The sequence below is a fragment of the Eupeodes corollae genome, chromosome 3 (genome assembly GCF_945859685.1).
Source record: "Eupeodes corollae chromosome 3, idEupCoro1.1, whole genome shotgun sequence".
NCBI classification, from domain to species: Eukaryota; Metazoa; Arthropoda; class Insecta; order Diptera; family Syrphidae; genus Eupeodes; species Eupeodes corollae.
The window spans coordinates 117,268,036-117,281,326 of NC_079149.1; the positions used below are offsets into that span (position 1 = coordinate 117,268,036).

The 13,291-nt window shown below is 31.2% G+C and overlaps 2 protein-coding genes across 2 annotated transcripts; one reads left to right on the top strand and one right to left on the bottom strand.

Moving 5' to 3' along the window:
• Nucleotides 1-2,855: 2,855 nt before the first annotated feature.
• On the bottom strand, nt 2,856-8,846 carry LOC129950756 (coiled-coil domain-containing protein 170). The gene is made up of 8 exons (XM_056062677.1): nt 8,679-8,846; nt 5,427-5,552; nt 4,548-5,363; nt 4,155-4,496; nt 3,998-4,093; nt 3,665-3,937; nt 3,441-3,611; nt 2,856-3,383 (listed from the first exon to the last, which is right to left on the bottom strand). The coding sequence occupies exons 1-8, from the start codon at nt 8,769-8,771 to the stop codon at nt 2,856-2,858; spliced, it is 2,445 nt and encodes an 814-aa protein (XP_055918652.1). The 5' UTR covers nt 8,772-8,846.
• A 2,581-nt stretch (nt 8,847-11,427) lies between these two features.
• Nucleotides 11,428-13,051, top strand: LOC129952460 (uncharacterized). Its single transcript, XM_056065046.1, has 5 exons — nt 11,428-11,899; nt 11,951-12,132; nt 12,203-12,387; nt 12,645-12,839; nt 12,909-13,051. The coding sequence occupies exons 1-5, from the start codon at nt 11,490-11,492 to the stop codon at nt 12,990-12,992; spliced, it is 1,056 nt and encodes a 351-aa protein (XP_055921021.1). The 5' UTR covers nt 11,428-11,489; the 3' UTR covers nt 12,993-13,051.
• Nucleotides 13,052-13,291: the final 240 nt, after the last annotated feature.

Below are 13,291 nucleotides of genomic sequence, written 5' to 3' on the forward strand. Positions count from 1 at the left end.
TTTAAAAAATTCATTCGTTTTAAAATAAAATGAAAACCAGCTTTAAAAAATCATGGGTCCACAAAAACTAGTCAAATTTGTATCTTTTTAAAAAACCTTTCCGATACATTTAAACAATTTTTTTTAAAGAAAATTCCGCTTTTAAAAATATGTTTTTGTATTTTGTTTGTAAATATCAATAATGATAATTATTTAAAAATTGGGTATTTTATAACTTAAAACGTTAATACTTTAAATACATACAAAGTTATTAGAAAGGAGGTATATTGGTTTTTAAATTCCTAAAAATTGCAATTCCAGAATACAAAGAGTGAGATAAGATATTCCACATTCACGTAGTACTACCAAAGACCTAAACTCTGTCCGCCGAAGTTGGGCTCAAACGTTTACTGATTGGCCTGACAAGACTTAAAAGAACACTGAACAAACATGATTCAGCTAATTGGTGCAAGATCGTTAAGTTTCAAATCCCAAGAATGCACCTTCAGTACAATTATGGGTGTTGTTAGGTTATAACGTTATAAGCAAAAAGCTTCAATTTTGTATGTTACAAGTCTTATGCCTAAAGTTAAAAAATGTTAAAATTGAATGTCAACCTTAATTTTTATGTCACATAAAAGTTAAAAATAAAAAAAAAATGCAAAAGCGATTAAAGCTGACTTTACCACACTTAGTCAATCATACACTCCAATTGAACGTTATTACATTTATATAATAATATACATCGGAACATTGCTTGCAGTTGCTTTGTAACGTTTCCAAACTTGTCGTATATATTCTTTAAAGCCGCTGTGAACATTACCACAAAATCAGCTTTTCCCACGCATCATTGCTTGATGTTTATTTTTTTTTTTCAATTCAACAACTGAATATAAAGGACCTGATATTTATCATCATATTTTGTATATTATTTTTATATATTTCTAATAAATCGATAAGGGAAACCCGCCACACAACACAACAGATATATGTATAATGTATATCCATGACCCCGATGTTGTGTATTATTGTGAATTTGGTCGAGTTGTCAGAGGGAGCCTCCTGCATCAATATCTATCCATTGTTATATTTTTGTGGTTAAATAATAAAAATATCAACCTCGTGCTCAACCCACGCTGGCACGGGAATCCAATGACTCCTTTACTCGTATGTTCCTTATGGTTATAGAGACTGTATCAAAGTTTTCCACTTCAATAAACTTCAACGGTAGCACAACTCAGTTTTGCGGCATTTAAGCGAAAATGCAATACAATGTGACATGTCTACATGCCTAGCTAGACCTACCATACCTTCTATACCTATTTTGGGGATAGGTTGGAGTGAAAATATATAAAAAAAACCTACTCCCTAATCTTTCGGAAGTGTATTGTACCTAGAGAAAGACTAAAGGGATACAAGAAAAACAACAACACCAAAAAAACAGTTGAATACCATAAATAAAGTTTTTGTAAAGAGTTAGCTATTTGGGAAGCTTAGTCAACAGCGGTGTCCAATGAATAATTCATTTGCAGATTTCGTAACAAAATAAGAGCTCTAAGGTTCCTTCACGAAATCCGATTTCTTCCATAAAATTATTTTTCTCACACGAATACGAATTGTGTATGGTATAGATATGTATATGGAAGACACTGATGTTGATGGTAAACTGTTCCACCTGGTCTATGTCTACCTGATGGAAAAGGTTTTTCAACTTTTCCTTAGGGCATTTTCTACACAATAATTGACAATAAAGCTTTTATGTGAGTTGAACTTGAAACTTACATGTTACGTACAAGAAGAAAGAAATGTCTGGATATAAGAAGAGAATGAAGTTGTTCATTTTTAGGGATGGTATTATGTTTTAAGTGTCAAGTTAATTTTATTTATGATTTCAGGATTTTCTAGTAGTTTGAACAACCAATTATCTGTAAGCTTGGAAGCAGTTAAGGCCTTACAAAAAAAGGCACTTTAATCGTACTTTGAGTCCTAAAGCCGTCTAGGTATTCATTTTTTAGCATTTACCTGTGAAGTCTTATCCACACAAATAAGCCCGAGTGGGATGATTGACGTGTTGGAAAAGAATATTCGGCGCGTTGTTGTTGACGAATGGCCCAATTGCAACAATAAATTATATGGGATTTCTATCATCTTGAAAACCACAAATATGAAAAGTTGCATATATATTCTACCTTTAGCGATCACTGTAGATTGTGGCAACCTGGCCAACGTTGCCTTCAAAGAAACAAACACATGGGATGTCAGCAGCCGCATTTTTAAGGTTGGTTGATATCGAAAAATCTATTTCTAGACACATCCATTCGTTCGTCGAACGCGGTAAGCATACCGAAAGTTGAATAGCTTCGAATCATTCATTATTCTAAAATAATTTTATCATTTGCGCTGCTAGCTACACTTTAAATCCGTCTATAATATTGAACAGATTTAATTAATGACAGCCAATTTGACAGTAACAATATGGCCAAAATTTAAAATGTCAAAGTGAGGAATAACGAAAAAAATGTTCTGTAGAAAACTTCAAAACGTTCAAGCAGTGAATGCTCACAAATATGTTTTTTTCAACAAACCAATACTCCTTCATTTCAAAAAATAAAAAATATAACATCCTATGAACTGAATTAATACTTTCGTATCATTCAATTCAAACAAAATTCACTACTTATTTCCGTACTACGGTAACGGCATGCATGCAGTACGAAATAAAAAGTTCACTTAAAGCTTTTTCATTTAAAAAGCTTTTCCTGATTACTTTCTCTACCTTCCGCTTGGAGTACAGAATTCAAAATTTAGCGATATAGAGTGAAAAAACGTTATTTATTTAAATTTTGAAAACCAATGTCATTACAAAAAAGAACTTTTCAATATTTCTTATTGAATTCATAAGTAGTTTCATCAAAATGATGACCATCATGGCAGTGTTCACGTCCACGATTATGTTCTTCACAATCGGGCAGAGTATCTCCCAGGCCCAATCTTCCTCTACTTAGACTTCTATAGTGTGCCCTGTGTCGAGAATTATGTAAATTCGAGGAAAATCTGTCATGATTACGAGTGGCATTGGTTGTTGCAGTTGTAGCACATACAGGAGCTGGTCCAGGGCTGCTAGATCTCAATGGACGGCAATGAGTTGTTGGTGGAATGGCATCATCATACCTCGGGCAGGGATGATCACCCACCGGTGAAGCTGATTCGAATCTTCGTGACAGGAGAGTGAATTCTTGGTGGGCACTGCACAGGGTTTGAAGTCGAAGAAGTAAATCAGTTTCAGGAAGATCACGTAAGTGAAGAGTACGAGCAACTGAAGTTCGGAATGATTGAAGGTGGGATAAACGATGATTGGCATCGGATAGTTGGCCTTGCATGCGAGAAATGTCATCACGCAGGGACTGCAAAAAAAAGGTGATTTTTGAAAATAATTGATACAATTTTCGAAGGCAACTAACATTGATCAAAGCCTCATCACGACAGCGACGGTTTTGTGAAGATTCAGCACAAGTCTTCATTCTCTCCTTCAAAGCACTGAGTTGTGCTAAAAGTCTAGTCTTTTCTTCTTCCAAATCACAAATTTGACCAGTAAGTTCGTCAATTTTACGGGCACGTTCAAGAGCAGTTATCTAAAGGAATTTTTGTAAATAGAAGTACACATAACGAGATATGTTTCATCTACCTTATACTCTACAGCTTCAGCAAGTTGTGATCGAGCTTCGGCAATTTGTGACTTAGCATCGACTAATTGGGCAGTAAGTTTATCAATTTGTTTGCTTGCTTTTTTGGCTCTGCAAACGGCGTCATCTCGTTCGCCCTGAAGAATACATTTGCCCCTGGCTCCATCTTCTATGATTGCAAGTTTACGTTTGAGCAGTTCTAAGTGAAGATCACGTCTTTGGACTTGTTCTCTTAGTACACGAACTCTTCTCTGTAATTGGTACATGCTGGAGCTCTAAAAATACGCAAAACTTAAATATTTGACATTCATTTCGAAAGTTAAGTAGCATAAAACCTCTTTTATTGAAATGTCATGGCATGACTTTTCCCTTCTAAGTTTTCCGTGAATGTGGGCGTGTCCATGGTGATGATTTCCATGATCACAACAAATCTAATATTAATTAATTTGTATACGTAAATAGAAAAAGAAACAAATAATGGTTAGCCCAAACCTTTTCTGGAGAATGGCTATGCGAGTGGCTGTGGTCGTGATGAGCTGCCAGACGTTCAGCTTTTTCTAGAAGACTCTCAGCCATTATGTTTGTATCAGTTCCCGGTGCAGGAGGTGATGTACACTCGCTCCAACTTATAGCTCTAGCCAATCGAACTAAAAACTCCGATAGTCCCATGTGCTCTTGCCTGATATCGTGTAGTTCTGCTAGAGTTCTTTCTAGACGCTCTTCGATTTCAGCTTTCATGGTCTCCTCATTTCGAAGACGGCACTGGGAAGTTTCTTGGATATCCTTAAGCTTACATGACTCTGAGTTGAGTTGATCTCGCAGAGAGTGTAATTGCTATTAAAAAGTTCAAGAATATACAACACAACATTAAAAAATAAAACTCACCGTATGCTGGTTTTGGTTCTCATTGAGGATGTCTCTGATCTTGTCTTTAATTAAAGTCTCACAAGGCTCGGAAAGACTAAGTAATGATGCAAGACTTCTTAAAAATTGCATACGATCAGTCTGCAATCGGTCCAAATTATTCTGTAGACGATGGCAACGAGATTCGAAGCCTCTCAATTCCTCCCTCATTTTGTCTCCTGTAATCTCAGACTCAGTCAAACGGTCTCTTGCAATCTGAAGATCCCTTTCAAGCTGTCTGCATCTGTTCTCCAATTCATGATGATGATTGTGACTGACTTCAAGCTGTGCATTAAGTCTCTGCTTATCGGAATTAGCAATTGTCTTGAGATTCAATAATTCTGTTTCACAACTGCTCAAAGTCTCACAAGTAGAAGCAATCTTCGATTTAGTCCTATGCAACTCAGCCATAATCTCTTCTGCTCTATTGATGATACATTCCGGTGATAAGTGATTAGGGTCACATACATCCATGGAAAAGCATGAACTGAGCTTGCGTATGAGATCTTGAAAATGAGCTTTGGCATGTTCTTTTTGGCTCTCTTCCTGAGCTAAGTTCGATTCGAGCTCATTTATTTTGCATATTAGCTCTTTGCTCTTGTCATCGATGCAGCGTTTCTCACGCTGAATTGTATTGATTGTACTGTCGCATCGTGATTGAATACTGTGTTCACGGTTTTCGGCCGCTTGTAAACGACTCTGCAGAGATCCAATCAAAGCTGATTGGCGGGCTGCCTGAGCCCTGAGGGATTCACATTCCGATTCCTTGGAAACTAATGCACTTTTTGATTCAGCAAGCTACAAAGTTATGAATTTTAATATTATAATTTCATTTGAATATTTTTGAGTACACTTCCTTACCTCGATAACTAATCGATCACGTTTACAGGAAATTGCAGCTAACTCACTGCGTAAAGTTGTTGTCAGATCCAAGTGATTTCCCACATGATCAAGAGCTGCAGGAACACTTGCACAATTCGTATCAATCTAAAATAAATGACAAATTGATAATTCATAAAGACGGAAGAAAAAAATTGGAATACAGAATTTTTACTGACTTTTTTTTAATTTTTTGTTTTATAAATTGTAAATTCCTTTTTTGTTTTGTTTTAAAATTGAAAAGAAGTGGAGAACAAAAAATAAAAATTCATTTAATTTGAATTTAATTTTTAATTCAATAATTTTTTTAATTTCCCATACATTTTTAATGTCCAATGTCAAATTCATGTCATCTATATTTCAAATGCAAATAATTTTTATTTTTACTGCTATCAAACAGTTTATATTTTTCATAAGTTTTTAAATAACAAATTAAATCAAAAATTTCAAAAATGTTTTTGAAAATTTAAAAAAATGTTTTTAAAGTTTGTTAATCTGTTTGGAGAGAAAAAAATAGTTGTGAAGTAATTCTTAATTGTTTTGTTTTTATACAAAGCAACTTGAAATTGCAACGGTAATTGCGGTTCAAAAATTAGTCCACAGAAGTTACAATTTTCAAAACATTTAACAGAAGAAGCAATTTTTACGGTTTGTTGATTTTTGAACCAGCATTTGACTCCTTATATGTTCAATTTTCCAATAATACAACTTCTTAATTTTTTTGACTTTAAACCAATCAACTTTTTGAGTTTTTAATTTTTCAATCATAATTTCATACTTTCTGACAAATAAACTTAACAAAATCCACTGGCTCTTTTTTTATTAATAAAGAAATCTGAACAAAATTTTGGCACCTCAAATATTTTTGGTAGACAAAATGATGTTACCTCCAAAATAAACTTATGCATCAAACAATAAGGTCTTTGACATCTGGTAATTTAAAAAAAAAAATTATCGAAGTGAAAGGAAAGAAAATAAAATCCTAAAAAGAATGAAACTGAGAGGTGGTCGAAATTTTTGAAACAATTTAAGATTTTGATTCAAATAATTATTTTGTTGACATTTATTAAAATTTAAAGAAAAATAAACTAGTACATTTTTTAAAACATCAAAACCTACAAAAACAATAAACTTATGAGAAATGGTTATCGAATCAAATAAGTTAGGTATTGACTTAGATATTTTCGATACCTTACATGAAATTTTGTTATTAATATTTTGTTAAACTTTTAGAAACATCGCCAGCAGGGCATTAATGGGAAGTTACCAATGGCGGTCACATCCAAGACTATTTTTAACTTCCCATAGGAAGTTATTGTAATCGGTCCAATTTGTCTTACTGAAGATTTCGACATTTATCGACGTTTCAAGGTCTCTAGAGTCAAAATAAAAAGTGTTTAGAGAGATGTATGTACGTGCGTGTGAACGTACGTTTGCTAAGATCTTTTCGTCGTCCATATCTTAAGAACCAGTGGAGATATCCACCTCAAATAAATTTGTATACAGACAAAAATGCAGAAAGATGCAGAAAACTGAAAAATATTTAGTTTATTTTTGTTTTAACACAGCATAGCATAGTGAATATTTTGGTTATCCCAAAATATCTCACGAACCAATAACGCTTGAGACTTGAATTAAACTTTAAATTATATATTGTAACGTGACACCAAACTAGTGTATTTTGGGAACAATTCAATATAATTTTGTGCAACGAAGAATAATGTTTTTGACATCTGGTAAAATTTTGAGAAAAATTAAATGAACAGGTTTTTAATGCTTTTTGACTTAAATATCTTTTCAAAAATTTGAGATTATGTCCTGTTACTAATTCTGACTTATAAGAAATATTTATTTCAACATTCGGTAAAATTTTTAGAAAAATCGAATTGACAGTTTTTTTTTACAAAAAATAAAGACCTAAAAAAAAACAATACTAAAACTTGGTAAAAATTTATTTTCGACTGAAATATCTTTTCAACTAAAAATATCGTCTTCAAACTAATTTTATCTCAAAGAAAATATTGTTTTTGACATTCACTAAACTTTTTATCCAAAATCCAACTTTCCTTTTTTTCATAAAAAAATAAACTCTACAAAAAATAGTATGAAAATTTGGTTAAAAATCTCGATATCTCGTGAACAATAGAAGATATTGACTTCAAATTATTTTCATTCATCCAATTAATATTTGTTTATATAAGAAATAAATACTTGGAAGAAATGCAACTAAAATTGTTAAAAATTGGTTTCGACTAAAAATCTCGTTAACAGAAATAAATGTTCAAATCAAACTGTTTTATTATATGCAAAACATTATTGTCAATTTTTAAATTTTTAAGAATAATTCAACTTTTTTTTTTGTTGTACAGATTTGTTCAAATTTGTATTATTAAGTGATATAGTTTCGTGAAGAACTTTAATAATTTTATTTATAATTTCATTAAAAAAAAATATTACACGTTAATCATACGAAATTCTTCGTTAAATAAACAGTTAATGTTACACAGATGTATGAACATTTTAGTAAGCATTTTTAATCACTATTTGGAAAGAAAACAATTTTATCGAAGTACTTTCTTTTCGTGAAAATTGTTATTTGAAAAACTAAATTTTCCGTTAAATCAAAACAAATTTCGTTATGTCAAAGAATTTGGTCTTTTTTTGAAGACAAATACACCTTTCAGTATTTATCATCCCTAACACCTGGAAACATAGTTTTTTTTTTTTGTTAAGATATTAGTGTCATTGACTTTTGAAGCAATCCAAACCTAGGTAACCTAGCTATAGAGAAACATTTTCGCAACTCACATGTGGTTTTATCACTCCAATATTACAAAGTCTTCCCGATATACATTGTAAAAATGAACACGCGAGGCTAAATTAAGCGGTAAACCAAACCCATTGTGAATTTGGCCTAATTTATTTGATTTCATAAATAAGAAATCAACACAAAAACTTTTATAACAATGTAACTTGATGAAGAAATTTTTCGTATAAAGTGTTTTATACTTAGGAAATGATAAAAAGAAATAACTAAAATTATTTTCCGATACACGCCAAATATCGTGAGAATTATTTTTGACAAAAGGTATTCCCGAAATGATAAATTAACACATTGTTCTTCAAGGACTATTGGAAAATTTGGTGAAATAAAGATTGATAAATTATTACACTTTCCTTACTTAAGTCACTTTTGTATGTTAGGAAGAGAAAAACTAAAAAACATAATCTCACTAGATGATGATGATGAGGAGACAATCCAGTTGTATGATGATCATGGAGCAGATTGTGATGGTGATGATGATGGTGATTATGTCTTCCAGACATTTTACTATTTTTTTCACAATTCGAATCCAATTATTTCAGCCAATAAACCGACAACTTCTTAGAGAACTCATCAAGGATTAGAAAAAAAGTCACTAAACCGAATCCTTTGAAATACCGGAACAAACTGAGACTTATTTTTCTATGTTAACAAGAAACTATAGACACTAAAAAACAAACTTTTATTACTTTGGTTGTTGCTGTTGTTTATATGCATTGCGCGACTATCTTCAAACCGTGTAATTGTTGGAAAAACTTTTTTTTTTTTATAGGCAACACCCCTTTCTCTCCTTGTATTTAAGCCACAATGTAGCGGAAATGTTTTGTTGTTATTTAGGTCATTCACATAGAGTTCAAAGACTATAAAAATGAGTCTTTAGGAAGCTTTAATTCTGATGGCAAGTAAAAATTGCTTAGCAATGAAATAGTGAAGTTCAACCCCTCCAATTGAGGTTACCTTGGAGAAATGCATTCTCAAAAAAAAGTTTTCTTTTCTTGGAATGATAACAAGGTATTTATGCATTTAATGGGAATAAGTTGTTTTGTTAAGTTATTTTGAATTCGTATATGATTCACGTAGTTTAAAGGATGAGTTTTTGGTTTTGACACAATTGATTTAACTCACCTCGCAAACAGATGGATCCGGACAACACAAATTATCCTGACATAAAATTTCAAAAATTCTCCAATCTTCCGGTGAGTTGCCATCATCCTGACTCATATTAGAAACTCACTATCACTCAACACCAAACTACGATGACAACAAGATTCTTATGACTGTTTATGATTTCGATAACAACTACAAAACTATTAAATCAATTAAATTACAAACATTTTTACTTCGTTCACATTGAAGAAGGACATAAAATTATGTAAATAATCCTAAAGGATTAAATTTCAGTTATGATGAAAAAAAACTACGATTTTCCTGAGGGGATTGATTTTGAGGTATATTCGAGTTGGAGCCACGCAAGAGTTGTGCTAAAAATTTCTTGCAACTAATGAATTGCATTTGATAAAAATTTTTGGTAGAAGAATAGTAACTATTTTGTTTTTGTATTTTTGTTTTGATGGTGTTTTGTAGTTACGTCTTTTGTATAGGCCCTCTAATGAATAAACAGAAGGGGGTTTCTAAGCAATATATCCAAAAAAAAGGACTTGATGAGTATTATAAGGATAACACGCAAAGACGTTTGTCTACTGTGAGTTATTGACTTCAAATCAAAATTCTATCGTCCTTTTTGATATATTGGTATTTTAAGACAAAAAAGGAAGCATTGTAAGTTTGTGTGTTTCCATAAAAAGAAAGAAAAAGATTCGTTATATTAATAATGTTGTCTGATATTGCAACATGAATACGTTTTACGATAGATAGATTTTTATGATTTGATTGAAATAAATGAATTAATAGTCTTTTTTATCAATAGAAAATACCAATAAAAATGTATCATGAGGAAAATAATTGCTTGCACTCTAATATTTGTTTAAGAGATTCATGAAATCACATGTTTTTTCATAATTATAGAAAATGCTTTTGTACTACCCTTTAATTTGGTTTGTAAAAATTTGTTTGACTTTTTATATATATTTCATTTAACAGTAATAATATTCAATTATTGGTTTTTCGAACGGCAATGCAGTTAGTTTAATTGAATGCCTTTTTGAATTAACTTACATATGCAGATATGAAGTCCTATTTGTCAAATAAAAATGTTTGACATATCTCGATGTTTCATAGTCCTAAAAAAAAAGACAACTAAAATTTGGTAAACATTGATTTTCAACTCGAATATCTTGGCAATAGTTAAAATATTGGATTAAGAAAAGTTAAAATCTAGAAAAAAATACAATAATTGTCAAAACTGTTTTTTGACTCAAATATCTCAAAAAAAAGAAAATTGTTTCACTCTATACAAAACATTTTTCCTTATGAAATTGATTATTTTCTTAGAAAAATCCACTTGGCATTACTGGCTTTGAAGATTCTACTAATACTACTAATTTTTCCATTATGTATGGAACAAAATATGCCGCCTTGAACGCACACCTCTTTCCGATGGGCTGAAATTTTCGATGACGTTTAGGCATAATTGAGGTTCTATCTTGTTAATATGCCAAATTATGTCATCCTTTAGTCATTGAATTATTGTTGGATTATCGACGCGCACCTTCTAAATAACCCCAAAGTAAGAAGTCAAATCGCTTGATCTTGGCGGCCAAATCCACCACGTTACATATCACGAAGTGCACGATATGCATTTTGATAATAAGTCTGAATAACGCCTTTAACGCCTTGCTCGATTGTTTGTCTATAGTTTAAATTGAATTAGTCTGAAATTAAGAAATGTCATATGAAGTGCAGAAAAAAAAACTTGACGTTGAGGTGTGGTGCACATTCAATATTGACAAAATGAACAACTCTTTGAGTAAAATTATAACATTTACCATAAACTAATCATTACAAAAATGTTTCACATACGCCACAGTACACCTTCAAAGGGAGGTGTACTCTGTTATATTCTTGTGCTCGGTAAAACAATATGCATCAAAATGTTCACAATAGATAGATAAAAAGATAAAACAAAGGTATCTATCAGTTTATGTGGCACATAAACTTTGTAATTTTGAATTATTTTCCTTTCATATAAAAAAAAACTGTACTCAAATTTTTGAAATGAAAATTACACTAAAATAAGTTTCAAAAATACTGACAGAAGCAAAATGTCGTCAGCAAAAATAAGTGCAAATTCCAATTTAAAATCCTTTGAATCGTGCTTCGAAAACATCATACTTAGTCCAATACAACGAAAACATTTTCAAGAAATTGGAATCTGCCGAATTGGTTCAGATCTACTTAAGGCCGTAAATTCCATTCAACCAATTGACTTTAAAAAAGCCCAAGATGAATTAGAAATTTCAAATGGTTTATTTGGCTTAAGTTTAAAAAATTTTTATGAAAGACTAAGTGAAAATGAAAATAGTGCTTATATTGATGTCTTGCTAATGAAATCCGAAGATGAACTTAAACATGCAAAAATCTCTATAATTTTTGAAGATCTTCAGAATTTATTAAAAGATTTGTTTCTAGGATATACAAAAATGAACATGGAAACAGTTTTAAATGATATTTCGTAAGATTATGCGGAATTTCTTGTGTTGATAGTAACATTTTTTTCTTTAAGAAATTCAGGAAAATTATTATCTATTGGTGGAACAATTATAAATGAGTTTAAAAACAATTCGAAACATTTAAAAAAAATACAAGATAAACTAAATGCTTTTAATGTTCGAGAAACAAATGCAATTACTTACGCAAATAATCAAGTTTACGCAGTGCAAAATGATTGCGTTGAAACTGAACTTAGTAAGATTGAGTCATATCTATTCGGAAATGTAATATATAACTTTATGCCCTAAAACTGCCTTTTTTATAGTCTTGGAACCTATTGAATTCCGTTACAAAATGGCTTACCATCAGAGAACCACTGAACAATCTTTACTTAAAGCCGAGCTTTATGAATCAGATCTTCAAAAAACCCTTGACCATATTGAAATGTCTTTTACTAAAGATAATACAGTATCTGAATCAATTCAACTCAAACAAGGAAGGGACATCGAAGTGAGTTGAGTCAAAGAGTATTCAATCTTTTGTGATTGAAATCCTTAATGATTCGAGTTAAAGAGATGTTATTAATTGACTATTATTTGAGGATCACGTGAATTTGAAATTTAAATCCTGCCAAATAGGCAGGATTTAAGTCAAAATGTCGGACCAAAAGAGAATTTACAATCCTTCAATTTAATTTATGAAAAGATTTTTTAAGACAACATTATTTAACAACTTATTTATAACAACGTTCTTATGCTCCCATTTAGATTTTAAAGTCAAGACTTGAAGAAATGACAGAGAAATATAATCGGGAATATGAAATACTCGATGGACAAATATCATATAAAAGAAATGGAATTGATTTCATGCGAGATCAATATAATGACTGCCTTGAAAAATTAGAGTTTTATAAATCAGATATTGGTAGACTTAGGGAATGGCATGATATGTGGATACGAAAGGTATAAAACATTTTAAACATTCTCTTTTTTTGCATAATCTTACATTTTTTAAATCTTAAATGATTTTAGGAAATAGAAGAAGCCCATCATAAATTAAAAAAACCTACAACAAAGATACAAAAAAAATCTAAAAAGGGAAAGAAGAAAAAATAAACTTATTTTTTTTGTTTTATAAATTAATAAACATGCACAATAAAACTCGCTTAAGAGAACTAAACTTATCGGATTTTTGTTTTTGTCTCCGATTGTGTATTTGGGAGTTGGGAATAGATCGTTCCCAGGTTTTCCCAAGTATCACTTTTAATTGACTTTGCGTTGGTATTATTTGTACATTCATTTGAAAAAACAGTAAAATCTTATTTTTATTTTATGGAAAATTGACTTCAAAGTCCAAAAAAAAAAGTTTGTGGAGCATGCACACACTCAAAAGTTTCTCATACCCTAAACTCCTA